The 20,000-nt window shown below is 42.2% G+C and overlaps 1 protein-coding gene across 3 annotated transcripts in view; it reads right to left on the bottom strand.

Annotated features, from left to right (window-relative positions):
- The window catches only part of LOC134324568 (receptor tyrosine-protein kinase erbB-4-like), a 278,349-nt gene that overhangs the window by 19,341 nt on the left and 239,008 nt on the right, over nt 1-20,000 (bottom strand). For all 3 annotated transcript variants that reach the window (XM_063006454.1, XM_063006453.1, XM_063006455.1), the window contains 6 exons: nt 17,456-17,610; nt 15,558-15,602; nt 12,673-12,805; nt 7,016-7,138; nt 6,823-6,921; nt 6,043-6,228 (listed from right to left, as the gene is read on the bottom strand). In XM_063006454.1, the coding sequence (XP_062862524.1) occupies nt 6,043-6,228; nt 6,823-6,921; nt 7,016-7,138; nt 12,673-12,805; nt 15,558-15,602; nt 17,456-17,610 (741 nt within the window). The remainder of the gene's footprint in view (nt 1-6,042; nt 6,229-6,822; nt 6,922-7,015; nt 7,139-12,672; nt 12,806-15,557; nt 15,603-17,455; nt 17,611-20,000) is intronic.

Below are 20,000 nucleotides of genomic sequence, written 5' to 3'. Positions count from 1 at the left end.
TCCCGTTTCACCCAGTTTAGTCATAGCCAGTTCCCCGATAGCATACTCGGAGGGTATATTCTCCTGACACGCCCTCCCTCTGACACGCTCCCGTCTTATCCCCCCGTACTTTGGTGGATCGGCGCGTGACTCTCCATGTGCGAGGCCGACCTCACACGCCGATCCACCGAAGTACTGATCTCCACGTTCCTCCACTTCTGTACAGGCGCCTCGGGGTACTAACCAGGGTCCTTACACAGCCTCGAAGACCCCGCCCACTTTTTAGTCCCGTCTCTTCCCACCCAGCAGACTAGCGGCCGATCGTGCCCCTAGAAAGCGCCCAGCCGACCGGGAGCAAAGCTGAGACTCAAACCCTGAATTCTAAATTCCAAATAAATAAATAAATAAGTAAATAAATAAAGAAAAGTAAAATAAATAAATAAATAAATAAACAAATAAAAATAAATAAATATATATTAAATAAATTAATATATTTATAAATTAATATATAAATATATAAATACAAAAATAAATAAATAAATACAGGGCGGCACGGTGGCTCGGTGGGTAGCACTGTCACCTCACAGCAAGAAGGTCCTGGATTCAATCCCCAGGTGGGGCGGCCCGGGTCCTTTCTGTGTGGAGTTGTGCATGTTCTCCCCGCGTCTGTGTGGGTTTCCTCCAGGAGCTCCGGTTTCCTCCCACAGTCCAAGAACATGCAGTCAGGTTAATTGGAGACACTGAATGGCCCTATAGGTGAATGTGTGTGTGTGTGTGTGTGTGTATGAGTGTGTGTGTGTGTGTGCCCTGCGATGGACTGGCACCTCGTCCAGGGTGTTACTGTGTGCCTTGCGCCCATTGAAAAGCTGGGATAGGCTCTGGCACCCCCCCACGACTGGATAAGCGGATAAGAAAATAAATAAATATATAAATACAGAAATAAATAAATAAATACATAAAAATAAATGAATAAAAATGAATAAATAAATAAATAAATAAATAAAAAGAGCTTCTCTGTTTTCGGAGCTCCGTGCTGTCGTGTCATTATCATTAAGCTCCCTCTCATCACAGGCGAACCCCCTGCACCCCCCCCCCCCCCCCCACCATTCCTCACGAAGATGTGAATAGTGTGAATAATGTGAATAATGTGAGGCGAATCCCCAAATTGCTCCATTAAGTAACAGCAATCAGTGAGTACCCGCTAGTTCCATAAATAACGACGTTCACACTGTGGGAAATGCTAACGGGGAACAGATACCGCGGTAATTAAGATCCAATCCTACACCTGCATCGCTTTGTAAGATCTGACGGGTAAATACTAACGATCCAAAACCCCCGTCATCAACAGGACCAGGAATTCTTTACTAAACGCTCTCGTCATGTCTTCTCGGGTGTTTTCACTGTTTACACAAATACATGCCAGTATGTCTAGGAGGACTCTGGACCCACTGTGATCCTGACCAGGTACTACAGATGAATAAATAAATGAACAGAAAACAGAATAATATGATTTGCCCCTTTAAGCATCTTTTTTGATTTTCCCGCCTTTTTCTCCAAATCCAGGGTTCAAATCCCAGGCAGTGCTATCACCCAGACGGGCTGATATCTACAGACTACAGACAGACAGGTGAGAAGAAGCGGTACACGAGTCGGAGGGGGCGTGTGTTAGTCACGACCCTCCTCGGTCAGGAGGTCTGCAGCAGTAGAGGGGGAATACCATCGGGGAATCGGACACGACTAAATTGAGAGCAAAATTTATAGACATATAGTGTGTGTGTGTGTGTGTGTCTGTGTGTGTGTGTGTGTGTGTGTGTGTGTGTGTGTCTGTGTGTGTGTGTCTGTGTATGTATATATGATAGATAAAGCTATTCTATTCTATTGAAACCATGGCAACCAAACGATGATGATACTACTTGTGAACGCAGGGAGACGAGTGATCAGCGATTCAGGCAACAAGAGGAGAACAATTGTGTTCCAGCTCATCAAACCCACACAGTGTACTGCTTTATAAAGAAATAAAATAAATATTAAGCTATATTTTTGCTCCTGTCCTCTATAACAGTCCCGGTTTGTGGTCTGGCCCCCGGCGCTGCTGCACACACAGCTCTACAGCTCTACAGCTCTACAGTTCTACAGCTCTACAGCTCTACAGTTCTACAGTTCTACAGCTCTACAGCTCTACAGCTCTACAGCTCTACAGTTCTACAGTTCTACAGTTCTACAGCTCTATAGTTCTACAGCTCTACAGCTCTACAGTTCTACAGTTCTACAGCTCTATAGTTCTACAGTTCTACAGCTCTATAGTTCTACAGCTCTACAACTCTACAGATCTACAGTTCTACAGCTCTACAGTTCTACAGCTCTATAGTTCTACAGCTCTACAGCTCTACAGCTCTACAGTTCTACAGTTCTACAGCTCTACAGTTCTACAGCTCTACAGCTCTACAGTTCTACAGTTCTACAGTTCTACAGATCTACAGATCTACAGCTCTACAGTTCTACAGATCTACAGTTCTACAGCTCTACAGTTCTACAGCTCTACAGTTCTACAGATCTACAGTTCTACAGATCTACAGTTCTACAGCTCTACAGTTCTACAGCTCTACAGTTCTACAGATCTACAGTTCTACAGTTCTACAGCTCTACAGTTCTACAGCTCTACAGCTCTACAGTTCTACAGTTCTACAGCTCTACAGTTCTACAGCTCTACAGCTCTACAGTTCTACAGCTCTACAGTTTTACAGCTCTACAGTTCTACAGCTATACAGTTCTACAGTTCTACAGCTCTACAGTTCTACAGTTCTACAGCTCTACAGTTTTACAGCTCTACAGTTCTACAGCTCTACAGCTATACAGTTCTACAGATCTACAGCTCTACAGTTCTACAGTTCTACAGTTCTACAGCTCTACAGTTCTACAGATCTACAGTTCTACAGCTCTACAGTTTTACAGCTCTACAGCTCTACAGCTATACAGTTCTACAGATCTACAGCTCTACAGTTTTACAGCTCTACAGTTCTACAGCTCTACAGCTATACAGTTCTACAGCTCTACAGCTCTACAGTTCTACAGCTCTACAGTTTTACAGCTCTACAGTTCTACAGCTCTACAGCTATACAGTTCTACAGATCTACAGCTCTACAGCTCTACAGCTCTACAGTTCTACAGTTCTACAGCTCTACAGCTCTACAGTTCTACAGTTTTACAGCTCTACAGTTCTACAGCTCTACAGCTCTACAGTTCTACAGCTCTACAGCTCTACAGTTCTACAGCTCTACAGCTCTACAGTTCTACAGCTCTACAGCTCTACAGCTCTACAGTTCTACAGTTTTACAGCTCTACAGTTCTACAGCTCTACAGCTCTACAGTTCTACAGCTCTACAGTTCTACAGCTCTACAGCTCTACAGTTCTACAGCTCTACAGCTCTACAGTTTTACAGCTCTACTGTTCTACAGTTCTACAGCTCTACAGTTCTACAGTTCTACAGATCTACAGCTCTACAGTTCTACAGATCTACAGCTCTACAGTTCTACAGTTCTACAGTTCTACAGCTCTACAGTTCTACAGCTCTACAGTTTTACAGCTCTACAGTTCTACAGTTCTACAGCTCTACAGTTCTACAGTTCTACAGCTCTACAGTTCTACAGCTCTACAGTTCTACAGCTCTACAGTTTTACAGCTCTACAGTTCTACAGTTCTACAGCTCTACAGTTCTACAGCTCTACAGATCTACAGCTCTACAGTTCTACAGCTCTACAGCTCTACAGATCTACAGCTCTACAGTTCTACAGATCTACAGTTCTACAGCTCTACAGTTCTACAGCTCTACAGATCTACAGTTCTACAGTTCTACAGCTCTACAGATCTACAGCTCTACAGTTCTACAGATCTACAGTTCTACAGTTCTACAGCTCTACAGTTCTACAGCTCTACAGATCTACAGTTCTACAGCTCTACAGCTCTACAGATCTACAGCTCTACAGTTCTACAGCTCTACAGATCTACAGTTCTACAGTTTTACAGCTCTACAGCTCTACAGTTCTACAGCTCTACAGTTTTACAGCTCTACAGTTCTACAGCTCTACAGTTCTACAGCTCTACAGTTCTACAGATCTACAGTTCTACAGTTCTACAGCTCTACAGTTCTACAGCTCTACAGATCTACAGTTCTACAGTTCTACAGCTCTACAGATCTACAGTTCTACAGATCTACAGTTCTACAGTTCTACAGCTCTACAGGTCTACAGTTCTACAGCTCTACAGCTCTACAGATCTACAGCTCTACAGTTCTACAGCTCTACAGATCTACAGTTCTACAGTTTTACAGCTCTACAGTTCTACAGTTCTACAGCTCTACAGTTCTACAGTTTTACAGCTCTACAGCTCTACAGTTCTACAGTTTTACAGCTCTACAGCTCTACAGTTCTACAGATCTACAGCTTTACAGATCTACAGCTCTACAGATCTACAGCTCTACAGATCTACAGCTCTACAGATCTACAGTTCTACAGTTCTACAGCTCTACAGTTTTACAGCTCTACAGCTCTACAGTTCTACAGTTTTACAGCTCTACAGCTCTACAGTTCTACAGATCTACAGCTCTACAGATCTACAGCTCTACAGATCTACAGTTCTACAGCTCTACAGCTCTACAGTTCTACAGCTCTACAGATCTACAGTTCTACAGTTTTACAGCTCTACAGTTCTACAGTTCTACAGCTCTACAGTTCTACAGCTCTACAGTTCTACAGCTCTACAGATCTACAGCTTTACAGATCTACAGCTCTACAGATCTACAGCTCTACAGATCTACAGCTCTACAGATCTACAGTTCTACAGTTCTACAGCTCTACAGTTTTACAGCTCTACAGCTCTACAGTTCTACAGTTTTACAGCTCTACAGTTCTACAGATCTACAGCTCTACAGATCTACAGCTCTACAGATCTACAGTTCTACAGCTCTACAGCTCTACAGTTCTACAGCTCTACAGATCTACAGTTCTACAGTTTTACAGCTCTACAGTTCTACAGTTCTACAGCTCTACAGTTCTACAGTTTTACAGCTCTACAGCTCTACAGTTCTACAGTTTTACAGCTCTACAGCTCTACAGTTCTACAGCTCTACAGTTCTACAGATCTACAGCTCTACAGATCTACAGTTCTACAGATCTACAGCTCTACAGATCTACAGTTCTACAGATCTACAGCTCTACAGATCTACAGATCTACAGTTCTACAGTTTTTCAGTCTGACTCGGTTCTGTATCGCAGCCAAGCGCTGGTGACATTTTCATCATGAAGCACTTTGGTCTGTTTGGCTTCCCACACAGTCGCCATTTATTAACTTCTAATCCATCTCTCATAATCCTGGATAAATATTTGGTGAGGGGTTACGGTTCCTACGGTTCCTACGGTTCCAACTCCAGAAACCTGACGGAGATTCAGCATCCAAATAATTACGACTCAAATAACCAGAGAGGTGAAAATAAACCCGTTATTTACATTCGTCCTTATTTTAGCTACAGTGTCATTATTATTATATTCATTTATGAGGCTTCACTGACCTGTACACACACTCACACACACACACTCACACACACATACACACTCACACACACACACTCACACACACACTCACACACACACACACACACACACACACACACACACACACTCACACACACTCACATACCTGTATATATATATATATATATATATACACACACACTCACACATATATATATATATATATATATATATACACTCACACACACACATATATATATATATACACACACACACTCACATATATACAGTATATATACTGTATATATATATATACACACACACACACACACACACACACATACACACACACACACACACACATACACACATACACACCCTGACCCTGACGTTTATCCTGACGACGGTTATTATCACACAGCTGATGGGAGTCGTTACCGCCTGTGCCCGCCGCTCAGAACGGACGTCATGGTGACGCGGTGACACAGAACGAGATGCTAAAGGAAAGGAAGCGGCGATGTGACCCCGGCTACGTACCTTGGCGATCTGGACGCACCAGTTGAGCAGGAGCTGCGAGCCGATGTTGTCCTTGTGCTCGTGTACGTAGTCCAGCAGGCAGCCGTGGGGCATGAGCTGCGTCACCAGCTGGATGGTGGGACTCAAACACACACCCAGCAGGCGCACCAGGTGAGGATGCTCCATGCTGGCCATGATCAGCGCCTCCTGTTGGAAAGGTGCAGAGATTCAACCATCAGATCTCATCTGGGAATAAAAGGTGATTGTACCAAGATCTGTGAATGATGGATGGAGGGAAGAACTAAATGACTGATTGATATGGATGGATGGAACTGACTGGCTGATTGGTTGATTGATCAATTGAGTTAGGTGGATAGATGGATGGATGGATGGACAGATATTGAATGAATGGACGAATCTACTAACTGGCTGCTTGACTGATTTATTGATTGATTTATATGGATGAACTGATTGATTCATTGATTAATTGACTAATATGGGCAGATGAATGGATGGATGATGGATGGATGATGGATAAAGGAACAGACAGAATCAGAATGTTCTTCTGTAAAGAACGAGTTGTTTTGACTTCTTTTTAAATTAATGTGAGTTGCATAAGAATACACACACACACACACACACACACACACACACACACACACACACACTGCAGGGCTGCTCATGGATCCTCCGGCGGTGTTTCGTTCCTGTTGCATCATGTTGGAACATTAAAGTCTGAAGTTTTGTTTATTACTGGACTGGAGATAAACAGCAGCAGAACGAGGAACCACATCCACTCACATCCATGAACTCCACGTTGGCTTTGGGCCCCGTCGCCTCATTTAGGATCTTGATGGCCACCGGGATCTTCACCGTCTCTCCCTCAGGCACCCAGATCCCCTACAGACAGTAAACATATATGCTTAACCATTATAAACCAGGCCGCTGGGATACTGGAGCACATGTGCTGCCCCTGGTCATCACTGGTCGGTACCTTGTAGACGGTTCCGAACGCCCCGGCGCCCAGGATCTTCACCCTCTTCAGCTCCGTCTCCTTCAGGATCCTGAGCTGAGCCTGATTGGGCGCCGTACCGCTCGGGGTGAGAGGTTCCACCAGCTTCAACACAATCAGAAAAAAACAACGTACAGTCAGTGTCAGACTACACCAGATCACACGGAAGCTTCGACGAGTCTGATCCTCTCCGGAGACGACCCCATGTTCCCTTTAAAGGATCAAATCATATTATTCCTTCTTACAAAATGATTTGCACTGTTTCTGTTCATATATTCATTCATCTTTAGTAACTACTTCATACTGGTCAGGATCACAGTGGGTCCAGAGTCTTCCTAGACATGCCAGGAAGACACACTGAGCTGCATGAGCAGGAAATCCACATACTGGCATGTTTTTTGTGAAGTAAATGATGAGGAATCCTTAAAACACTCCCACCCTCGGACAAGCCGATTGTTGTACGTATTAAGAGCCCATAATTCCGTAACCGTATCAAACCTGGTCAAGATGTAAACAGGTTAAAGCGGTAAAAACCGAGTGCCCAAGCGGCAAATCTGCACAATGCGCAACATCCAACGTAGCATAGCGGGGAGGTAAGCACCGGCGCATCACTACATAAGAAACAACAACACAGTTCAGAGCAAAAGCTCCAAATCGGTGTTTAGGAACTGATTCTGTTTAGATGACGTGAAGCCAAGTAATGCCAATGATGGGCACATGTCTGGGCACACGAGGAACAGGGCATAGCCTGGCATAGTGCTGGCAAAGCCTGAGTTCCAAGTGAACATTATATAAATAAATAAAATAAATAATAATAAGACATCATGTACAAGTTTAAATATTAATAAAGCATCTGAGCTCTGTGTGGAAGACACGGAGGAACTGCGTGATGGAGGACAGAGTGTAAAAGGTGGTGATCTGTGTCATAATTTAGACATATCCAATCACCCCAACTTCCACCTCATATATGACCCAGATCACACCGAGTATTCTACAGCTTCAGTATCAGTGAGGAGTTCTGATGAAGCTCTTCTGATGGAGTAAGAACCGGGACTAGATCATCCCTCCATCCATCAGACAAACCGATGTCTTTTATGAATCGGAAGTGGACGAGTTATCTATAAAAGCACTAAATGAGCTGCAGGGTGAGCAGATCACACACTTCACCAAATTAATTAGCTCTTTCTTCACCGAGGCGGTGAGAATGGGAGCGACCGGCGCGCCTGCGAGGAGTCACAAAGGCCCCGGGGGTATCGGAGAGGAGCCGGCGTGTGAGAGCGAGGGGAGATAAGGAGTCGAGCCGAATGAGAAGTTTCACCGAGACTGAAGAAGAAAGAAGCCCGAGCCGATAAGATCACGCTCGCCTGGAGAGGAGAAGCGGCTCGGCTGTGGAAGGGCGGGGCCGCCGCTCGTATTGTTCTATCATTTTTGAAAAGAAAAAGTTGGAGACGGACGACGGGGGGAACAGAATTCGTCTGGAATGTTAAAAAGTCGATGATGAAAAAGGAAAAATGATAAATGGAGAGTCGACAGGTCAGACACAGCAGTCGTGTCCTGCTGTGCTTCCTGTTTTGGCCAGCAGAGGGAGCAGGAGGTACAGTGTAAACAATCGTTCTGTTAATAACAGTCATCTGTGATTGCTCAGTGCTGATGCGCTCCAGGTGGAAGGTTTCTATAAACATCACGGCTTCTGGAAGGACTGGAAGACTTTTGGTGCACTTTTATCCAAAGTGACTTATCACTAAATATATGTCAAGCAATTGTGTGTTAAGGGCCTTTCTCAGGGGCCCAACAGTGGCAACTAAGCAGTGCTGAAAAATGTGAAAATAAATCTAATCCTGATCCCCGGGACCCCTCTCAATCCGAAACCGTGCCCGTCATCTTCATTAAACAACACGTGGACTGTTGTTTATAATCACGGCCCCTCACTCACAGGGGCCCGACTGATCATGTAATTGTAGAATTCGCTCGTCTTTCGTCTGCTTGATGTTTTAACGCGCTGAACCGTGCAGCTTCTTGACATTTATAAATCAGTCGTGCGGCATTCCATCACAGCGCGGCGACGGTTATTAAACGCCGAGCGCCGATCAGGGGGCGCGAGTTTCATCAGGGGGGTCACAGGTAAACAGTACAGGACTAAAAGTATAGAGACGCCTCTCCATTACTGAGTTATTATTATATAAGTGTTTTAGTCACGAGGAGCTGCAGTTATTTCAACAAAAAGCTTCTTGTTTTACAACCCCAAATCAGTAAAAGTCGGGACAGCATAGAAAACACAGAGTTTCTTACATTGACTTTGACTTTTATTTGATGTCAGACAGGATGAAGCTGAGATATTTCATCTTTTATCTGCTCAACTTCATTTTATTTATTAATAAACATCCATTCATGCATTTCAGGCCTGTAACACATTCCAAAAAAGTAGGGACGGGGGCAGTTTAGGGCTAGTAATGAGGAGAAAACACTAAATAATGATGTGATGTTAAACAGGTGATGTGAACAGGTGATTTGGTACAAAAGCAGCATCCAGGAAAGGCTGAGAGTCTCTGATGAGTAAAGATGATCAGAGGATCCAGTTTGTCCACAAATGTGTGAGAAAATGATTGAAAGATCAGAAGGGATTTGCATGTTCTCCCTCTACAGTGCAGAATATCATTAAACCATTCAAGGAATCGGGAGGAATTTCAGTGTGTAAAGGTGGAGGGTGTGAGCTTAATCTGAACGCTCGTGATCTTCCATCCCTCATACGGCATCAAGAACCTCCACTCAACACCAGCTGAGGGATTAGTTTATCAAACCAGGAACGGCAGCATTACAAATTGGTAAATGCTTTACTGTCCCAACTTTTTTTGGAATGTGTTGCAGGCCTGAAATGCATGAATGGATGTTTATTAATAAATAAAATGAAGTTGAGCAGATAAAAGATGAAATATCTCAGCTTAATCCTGTCTGACATCTAATAAAAGTCAAAGTCAATGTAAGAAACTCTGTGTTTTTATTATTAGTTGCATTTTCCATACATGTCCCAACTTTTTCTGATTTGGGGTTGTTGTATGACTGTCCGTCTGTCTGTGCACCAAGCCGAGCCCATGAAGACACGGTGTGATGGGTTTTGGTTTAAACTGGAGCTTTGAGAGTCAGGATTTCTGTTCCAGCATCACGTCCTGACCTTGCTGATGCTGATTTGACTGAACGAGCAGGTGATGAACCTTCTATGAAGAGTGGAAGTCCTGAGACCAAGTGCTCATACTTTACACCATGAAGTCCATCCAGCCTGAGCAAACCCAGTACCTGCAACTCCAGAATGTAAATAAAACCAGTAAAAATGGGATTGATGAGAGGGTACTGATAACACGTGACCCTCGGCAAATACAGGCGACCACGTCGTCAGCATCGTTCATCATCTGTGGGCATTTCTGACCTCGAGCTGATCTTTGGCTGCCACAATTTAACTGATGCCAAGCAAATGCCATGATGGTACAGCATACTTTACTTACATGTATCTGCACACGTGTTTGTTTACGTCCTGATAAATCTGCACAAATAGAACATGGCCCCACGACAGTGAGATTCTCTTCCATCTCTAGTAGGAACGATTATCCATGGCTTCGATAAAGCACATCGCCACATTGCTTTGATTCTAATTTGCATAAAGTTAAACTTCACTCAACTCTGTTGTGTCACCGGAAGTCGCAGATCTGCCACCAGCGTTGGAATTCTGATCTCCACAAAATCGTGTCTCAGCTCTGCCACCGGTCGACTGGGTGCCCCCTAGCGGACAAGATCAGTCACTAGTCTGCTGGGTGGGAAAAAACTAAAATAAAAAAGTGGGCGGGGTCTTCGGTGGCGTGTAAGGACCCTGTTACAGAAGTGAAGGAACGTGGAGCTCAGCACGTGACTCTCCGTGCACAAGAAGGCGTCAGAGGGAGGGCGTGTCAGGAGGATATACCCTCCTCATACACCATCAGGGTCTTCAGCATAGGAAGAGGAACTGGGTATGACTAAACTGGGAGAAAAAGGGAGAACATGCAGAAATAAAATAGGAAAAAAAACTAAGAATATGAACGACGTCTGGTCTCTTTGTTGCATCACGTCATGGGCAGTCGTAGCCTAGTGGTTAAGGTGCTGGAATAATAATCAAAAGGTCACTGGTTCAAGCCCCACCACTGCCAGGCTGCGACCGTTTGGCCCTTGAGCAAGGCCCTTAACCCCCAAATGCTTACACAGTATACTGTCACAGTACTGTAAGTCGCTCTGGATAAAAGCGTCTGCTAAATACTTAAGAGGCGAGTGAGGAGATGGAGATCAGCCCTTGATGTAAGTTTGGATGGAACATGGACTGCACCGCTCCACATGTATTAGACGTATCCGTAACTGATCTACGCTCGTATTAAACTCTTATTTTGATGAATTTCCCGCCCTGCAGGTCGGAGGTTGGTTCATCACGTTCAGCTGGTGAAGCATCAAACAGAAGCGGCGCGGTGAGAGACGGATCAGAGCGACTCGACTTTATTTGGATCAGAACGCGGTATGGCAGAACTGAACGCCGAGTTTCCCCCGACTCCTCTCGCTCGCTCCCCGCTCGTTTTCTCTCGGCTTTTTTCTTCTTCTAGCCCGAGGCTGAAGCCGAGCTTTTCTCTCTGCACGTCGTAGCCCTGAAACCAAAAAGAGAGAGAGCGGAGAGAGCGGAGAGAGGCGAGAGAGCCCGAGGGTCTGATCCACTTCCTCCTGCTTCAGAGTTTCTTCAGTCTCTGATCTTACACAAAGTGCTTCTAATGAAAGCTTTGTTGTTCTGGGCCGTAATGAAGCCAAAATAATAGAACACAACTAAATAAATAAATAAATGAAGCAGATGATGAACACGAATCATGGAGACAGATAGACAGACAGACAGACAGATATATAGAGAGGGACGGACGGATGGACAGACAAATAGATAGATAGATAGATAGATAGATAGATAGATAGATAGATAGATAGATAGATAGATAGATAGATAGATATACAGGGAGGCAGACAGATAGATAGACAGACAGATAGACAGATAGATAGATAGATAGATAGATAGATAGATAGATAGATAGATAGATAGATAGATAGATAGATAGATAGATAGATAGATAGATAGATAGATATACAGGGAGGCAGACAGATAGATAGACAGACAGATAGATAAACAGATAGGTAGACAGATAGACAGACAGACAGAAAGATGGATAAACGGATGGACAGATGGACAGACCAACAGATAGATAGATAGATAGATAGATAGATAGATAGATAGATAGATAGATAGATAGAAAGACAGACAGACAGACAGACAGATAGATAGATAGATAGATATACAGGGAGGCAGACAGATAGATAGACAGACAGATAGATAAACAGACAGGTAGACAGATAGACAGACAGACAGAAAGATGGATAAACGGATGGACAGATGGACAGACCAACAGATAGATAGATAGATAGATAGATAGACAAGGCAGACAGACAGACAGATAGACAGACAGATAGACAAGGCAGACAGACAGACAGACAGACAGATAGACAGACAGACAGACAGACAGATAGGTAGACAGATAGACAGATAGACAGACAGACAGATACAAATGAAGAAGCGAGACAGGTTGTCTTACCTCTGTCTCGAGGAACCGTCTGAGCGCTCGCTTCTTTTTGATGCTCTTCCTTCTCACCGATATGGCCACGCCCAGCGCCACGATGACCACCACGAACAAACAACCGATAACGCCGGCCGCAATCAGAGGAGTCCTAACAAACGCCAAGAGAAAAAGACCCTTTAGTGTCCACCTTGTTCCTCCACTGTGCATATAAAGGTAGAACTAACTGACCGGCCGACCATCAAGAACCTGCTTTAATAAGAACACGGTGTGTTTGAGGTTTAATGTTCACCAAACAGAAACAGAAAGTCACTTTTGGAAAAGCCTTTGGTGGACTTGGTCGTCCAGTACATCTCCAGATGTTTGATTTAGGAGACCAAGTCCACACCTTGACCCAAGATCTCCAAGAGTTTACCTTCCATCCACCTGAGCGCCCCGGTCTGAACCAAATGTAGTGTAGCTGCATGCATTACAGTGTAAATAATGTTCTAATGTCATAATGTTTACATGATGAGCTACGGCTTTAATTTATTATTTACATGCTACACGAGTGATGTGCCGCCACAGCGCCTCCTGCTGCCAAACCTCAGTAATTACGGCTCACGTCAGGAGTCAGTAAATCAGATAAATAAGGACACAGATTAAAGTAAGAGCTGAATAACAGGGAGCAGGGGAGCGTGGGAAATGTAGTTCATGATGAGTGGAGACAGTGTGTGTGTGTGTGTGTGTGTGTGTGTGTGTGTATAATCACCACTCTGAATAAAATTAAAACAATAAAAGATGAAGCGTTCACACACTGAGGGCTCGGCTGCTGCTGGCTGAATGAATCTACAGATCTGGTTCAGTCCTTATTTATGATTTATTGGTGCCGGGACGGTTGGTGTGTATGAACGTGAAGCCGGAACAAAGAGAAGAAAGAAACAGAAACCTGCTGAAAATCTCCTGGAGGAAGATCATCAACACTGAGTGAGGGTACGAGACGGCCAGAACACATTAGGTCCTGAACCCCATTAAGTCCTGAACCACATTAAGTCCTGAACCACATAGTTCTGTTACTGTGGGCGTGTGATGTGGCCCCACATGACAGGACTCGTGGAAGAACAAGGATAAACTGGACTGAAAACATCAACATCACTACAGAAATGTATTATCAGGGACGAGTCTGCTACAGGCAACACCAGAGAGAGGGTGCTGGAGAAAGATAACCTGTGCAGCCAACCATCACAAAGCCATAAAGGTGTATTTATGTGACAAGTGACATGTAAAGAGCAGCATGTGTAATAATGGAACCTGAATTATTAACCATATAATAATAATAATAATAATAATAATAATAATAATAATAATTATTAAAAAAATTAATAATAATACTAGTAATTTTAATAATAATAAATAATAATATTAATAATAAATAACAATAATAAATAATAATAATAATAATAATAATAAAATAACAAAATAATAATAATAATAATAAATAACAATAATAAATAATAATAAAATAATAATAATAAAATAACAAAATAATAATAATAATAATAATAATAATAATAATAATTAATAATAATACATAATAAATAATACATAAATAATAAATAATAGAAATGAAAATAAAAATAACATTATAATAAATATGTAGTATAAAAGCTTAAGTGTGCAACAGCTATAACCAACTGTTGAATGAATGTTTGTGTGTGTGTGAGAGAAAAGGTTTGTGAGAGTGTATGTGTGTGTGTGTGTGTGTGAGAGTGTGTGTGGCTGCATGAGTGAGTCTGTAAGTGTGTGTGTGTGAGAGATGTGTGAGAGAGAGACTGTATGAGAGTGTGTCCATGTGAGTGACAGAGTGTGTGTGTGTCTAAGTAAGTGTGTGTATATGTGTGAGTGTGTGTATGACCGTAAGAGAGTGTGTCCATGTGTGTATATGTGTGAGTGTGTGTGTGTGTGTGTGACTGTAAGAGAGTGTGTGTGAGAGAGAGTTTGTGTATATGTGTGTCTATGTGTGGCTGCGTGAGAGTGTGTGTATGTGAAAGAGAGGTTTGTGTATATGCAAGTCTACATGTGTGTAAGTGTGTGTGGCTGTGTGAGAGAGAGTGTGTGTGAGAAAGAGGTTTGTGTGTATGCATGTCTATATGTATGTGTGGCTCTGTGAGAGTGTGTGTCCATGTGTGTGTAAAAGAGAGAGTTTGTGTATATGCGTGTCTATAAGGGTGTGTGTTTGTGGCTGCATCAGTGTGTGTGTGTGTGTGTGTGTATGTGTATTATTATATTACGCTGTAGAAAAAACTGCAAATCCATTTGGCACCGCGGTTAGTAGCGTTTTGTTCTTTTTGCCCCCGTGAGAGCGAAAGAAAGTGCTATCAATTTATCAACACACACACACACACACACACACACACACACACACACACACACACACACACACACACACACACACACACACACACACACACACACACAATAGCCTCAGTGAGAGCCATTAATCACGAGTGGTTGCCTGGTCAGTGTATAAGATTCCTCCTCTGACCGGTCATTTATCTCTCTGTCTCCACCCAGTTTAGCAGAGATGAAAGTCGGCTCTATAAAAGCTTCACACAAACATCCTTTTATTTATTTATACTCATTCTTTATTATCTTAAAGTCAATATGAACCAATTCTGCTCTTTATTTACTCTAAATTGGTACGGTGGCACCTTGAGTACCAACACGGAGCTTCAGGAGTAATAAAATTCAATGATAATTTAATAATGTAAATAAAACACGTTAGAGGTAAAGTACACGCTTATTTAATCTGCTTCTGACACTCCAACATCAACGACTGATTTGTTTCTCACTTCACATCTATCAATGTTTATATTAATAAAAACTACTGAACAAAACTAAAGAATCGATCACTGATCAGTTACCTGTCGATCATGCCGATGCAGTCCTGCAGTCTGGGTCCGGTACACCTGAAACACACAATATAGATCCGTGTATGAATACAGGCTGAACGTTAACTATAAATTGTTCCTGCTTGTTCAAAAACCATTAACACCAGTAAAGAATTATTTATAATAATACAGACCACTAACTAACACTCTCACACTCGTGCATTTCTGCACACTGTTGCATTTTTTGCTCACTATTCTTTAATATCTCTGCTGATATAGAAACCCCACACTGGTGCATTTCTGTGTGTTGTTTACATGATTGCCTTCCTGCACACTATTACATTTTTGCACATGGTTGCAGTTTTGTACACTTGTGCATTTCTGCATTTCTGTTCTTTAATATCTCTGCTGCTATACAAGGCCCACATTTCTGCACACTATTGCATTTTTCATAATGTTGCATTATCTGTTGCATTTCTGCACACTGTTGTGTGGTTTGCACATGACTGCCTTTTTCCCCACACTATTAGATTTTTGCACACCATAAAATGCTTGCACACTGTTGCACTTTTGCACTGTTGCATTTTTGCAAACTAATAATGTTTTTGCACACTATTGCATTTATTATTGTATTTTTAGAAACTTTTGCATTTTTGCACACTATTCTTTAATATCTCTGCTGCTATACAAACCCCACACTGTTGCAATTATTATTGCATTTCTGCACTGCTGTATTGTTTGCACATTATTGCTGTTTTCCACACTATTACATTTCTGCACACCATTCTTTAATCTCTGCTGCTACACAACCCTTTAACTATTGATTATTTGCACATCATCACATTTTCCACATTGTTGCATTTCCTATTGCATTTATGCACAATGTTAGATGGTTTGCACATGATTGCCTTTTTTCACACTATTAGATTTTTGCACATTGTTGCATTTTTGCACACTCATTTTTGCACACTCACATTTTTGCACACTTGCATTTGCAAACCATGACATGCTTGCACACTTGCATTTTGGCATTCTGTTGCATTTTTGCACACTATTATTGTTTTTCCACACTGTTACTTCTTTACACACTTGCAATTATTATTGCATTTTTTCACACTATTACATATTTGCACACTATGACGTTTGCACGTTGTTGCATTTTTGCACACTGTTGCATTGCACACTATTATTTTTGCACACTGTTTTATTTAAATTGTATTTTTAGAAACTTTTGCCTTTTGGCACACTAATACATTTTGCACACTTTAATCCCTCTGCAAACTACTGCATTTGTTCACTATTCGATTTTTGCACACTGTTGCATTTTTGCACACTATTCTTTAATATCTCATCTGTTATATAAACCCTACACAGTTGCTGATATATTTAAATGTGATAAAATACTGTACATTATTTCGGATCACTTTGCATTACTCTGTACCGTGTACTGGCTGAAACGTCACTTGTCTTTTAGTCCCTTGACTTGTTTTAGGTCCTAAATGAAGCCTGTATTTATTGTGCTGGGTTTTATCTGCACTGTGTGTGTTGTCTTCCGGTCCTGGGTGGCAGAGACGAGCTGAAATGATGATCTGAAGCGACAATAAAGCCTCAAGAATCTTAAATCTTGTACCCGTACGTATGTATTTGAGATATATAGTTGTTCTGAGGTTCTCTGTTCCTGGGGGACATGGTTTAGGGTTTTTATGGAATTTTGTGCATAATTCTGAGCTGTAGGAGCTCAAACCCAGGACCTGATCCCAGTTTATCAGTCTGTGTCTGTAGGTGGAGGGTTGGTACCTACGTGGCATCACCCGGCGCCACCTAAACATACAGACTCAACACTGAGGCGACACATTTACATTCATGAACTGAACACAACAGAAGATAAAAGCTTCGGTGGTGAAACCGGAGAGCAGAAACTCAGCGTTTACCCCTGGGTACAGTTGGCATGGCAGGGGTGGCACTCTTTGTTGGGTTCTGCGTATTTGAAGATGAAGCTGTTCGCTCCCTGAAGGCCGTCGGGACATTTCTCCACACAGTTCGGACCGTCCTTAAAGTGTAGACACTTCACACAGTGATCAGGGCCCTGAGAGACAGAATATACACAAACACCGTGTTAGTTCTGCACACTCAACACGCTTTAATAAATATACACTATTATACATGGTCAAAAGTATTGGGACACCCACTGAGACACCAATGAGCTTGTTAGACACCACATTCCAAAACCAGTGTAACCTGTACTCCTTTACAGAGGCTTCCTCTGGATTTTGGAGTGTGCATGTGAGAATTTATGCCTATTCAGTCGAAAGAATGCTCTCCGAGCTCGAATCTCAGCTCTGCTACCGGTCAGCTGGGTGCCTTGTAGTGGGCACAATCGGCCTGCTGGGTGGAAAAATACAGGACTAAAAAGTGGGCGGGGTCTTCGAGGTCGTGTAAGGACCCTGGTTAGCAGCCCGAGTGTGTGACTCTCCGTGAGTGAAACTGACCTTATGCACCAATCCACCGAAGTACGGGGGGATAAGAAAGGGTCGGTGGAGCGCTCACATCAGAGGGAGGGCGTGTCAGGAGAATATATCCTCCTCATACACCATCGGGGTCTCCAGAAGGGGAAGAGGAACTGGATATGACTAAACTGAGAGGAAAAGGGAGAACTTGCAGAAACTTCAGACTAAATTTGCCTAATCACATTCCTCACTCGCTGTTTTACTACAATAAGTCACGGTGAGTTTTGTGCACCGCCGTCACACTTCATAGGAAATAACGGCACAGCGGCGCAGAAGAGGTTTTGTCACTTCTCGTGTGAATGCGCCAGTGCTGAAGGGAATACGGTATTCCAACACCAAGCATCTCCAGCATTACGAAGCGTCAGGAAACAATAAAGAAGTAAAACTAAAGTGCAGCTTTTATTGTATTTTTATTGATGTGTAACTGTTAGTAATTGTATTTCAGTGTGTTTATATTATATTTGTGTTATTTTCAGTGTTTAAGTGTCAAAAACAACCTCATTATTTTACATGAGACTAAAATATCTGCAGCTCCACGGGACCATGGACGCATTAACAGGTTCCCCAAACATCCTTATGGGGGAAAATACCTCGAAACTCAACGTCTTTAAAACTCAACCAGAACCGACTGACGTCTAGTTACAAGGTACCGCTGTAATTATCTGTCTGTCTGTCTGTCTGTCTGTCTGTCTGTCTATCTATATAGCGTGTTTACTATGCGGCAGTAAGACGAAGCTGAAGTGAATTTCTTTAAATTGACTGTGAGCTCAGGAGAAGCAGTAAGGACACGAACGAGGGCAGGAAAGAAACAGGAGAGCAACGACGTGCCATAAAGTACCGGCAACCAGAGCCGAGATAATAACCATCCCTCACTGCCCACACAATGACCACGCCGATGAAGCCGCCGCGATTTACGGCGCTAATATAAGCGGCAGAGGAAGTGAAGAGGAACCACTCAGTTACACCAGACATCAATATAAGTGCTGTTAGCACCAGCACACAGTTACATCAACATGTACAGGATCCAGCGGCTCAATCCCACTCCGCTCGCTCAGGGACAGGCGATCGATGCTAGCTTAGCGTTATTCATAAGCACTGACCTAGCTAATTCCTGTACAGCTAAACGTACACGCCGCAGTCTGCACACATCGTCCACTCTCCATCATTTTCCCTCTTTTTGCACCACAATCTAGTCATGGCCGACCGGATCATCTCTCTCTCGATGGGGCCGATGCTGTTAGCGCCTGGAGCACATGGAGAGATGGAGGGATCCGAGATCAGCCGTCCCATGTGCAGGCACCTCGACCGGACAGCAGAGGTCGCACTTTCACCACTAGGACAAGACCAGGTCTGCTGTGGTGACTTCTAAATACAGGAGCAGCCCAATTTGCAATTTCTATTCAGCGGATTTAACGCTATTTATTTATTTATTTTTTTTAAGCAATTTTTTTTCTTTCTTTATTTATTTATTTATTCAGGCGATTATATTCATTTATTTAGACAATTTTACTTATTTATTTAGACAATTTTATTTATTTATTTAGACAATTTTACTTATTTATTTAGACAATTTTACTTATTTATTTAGACAATTTTATTTATTTATTTAGACAGTTTAACTTATTTATTTATTCAGGCGATTATATTTATTTATTTAGACAATTTTATTTATTTATTTAGACAATTTTATTTATGTATTTATTCAGGCGATTATATTTATTTATTTATTAATTTATTTTGGTGATTATATTTATTTTTAAGACAATTTTATTTATTTATTTATTTATTTATTTATTTATTTATTTATTTATTTATTTATTTATCCAAGCATTGTATTTATTCATTTTTTAATTTTCTACGTATTTCATGCTACAGTTAAGAGGAGTAAGCAAGTATATAGATAGATAGATGTAGTTAATACGTAACTTATTTATATTATTACACAATAATAATAATAATAATAATAATA

Source organism: Trichomycterus rosablanca, chromosome 12 (assembly GCF_030014385.1).
Source record: "Trichomycterus rosablanca isolate fTriRos1 chromosome 12, fTriRos1.hap1, whole genome shotgun sequence".
Taxonomy (NCBI): domain Eukaryota; kingdom Metazoa; phylum Chordata; class Actinopteri; order Siluriformes; family Trichomycteridae; genus Trichomycterus; species Trichomycterus rosablanca.
Note: the sequence above shows the minus strand (reverse complement) of the source record. Positions and strands in the feature narration are given on the sequence as shown.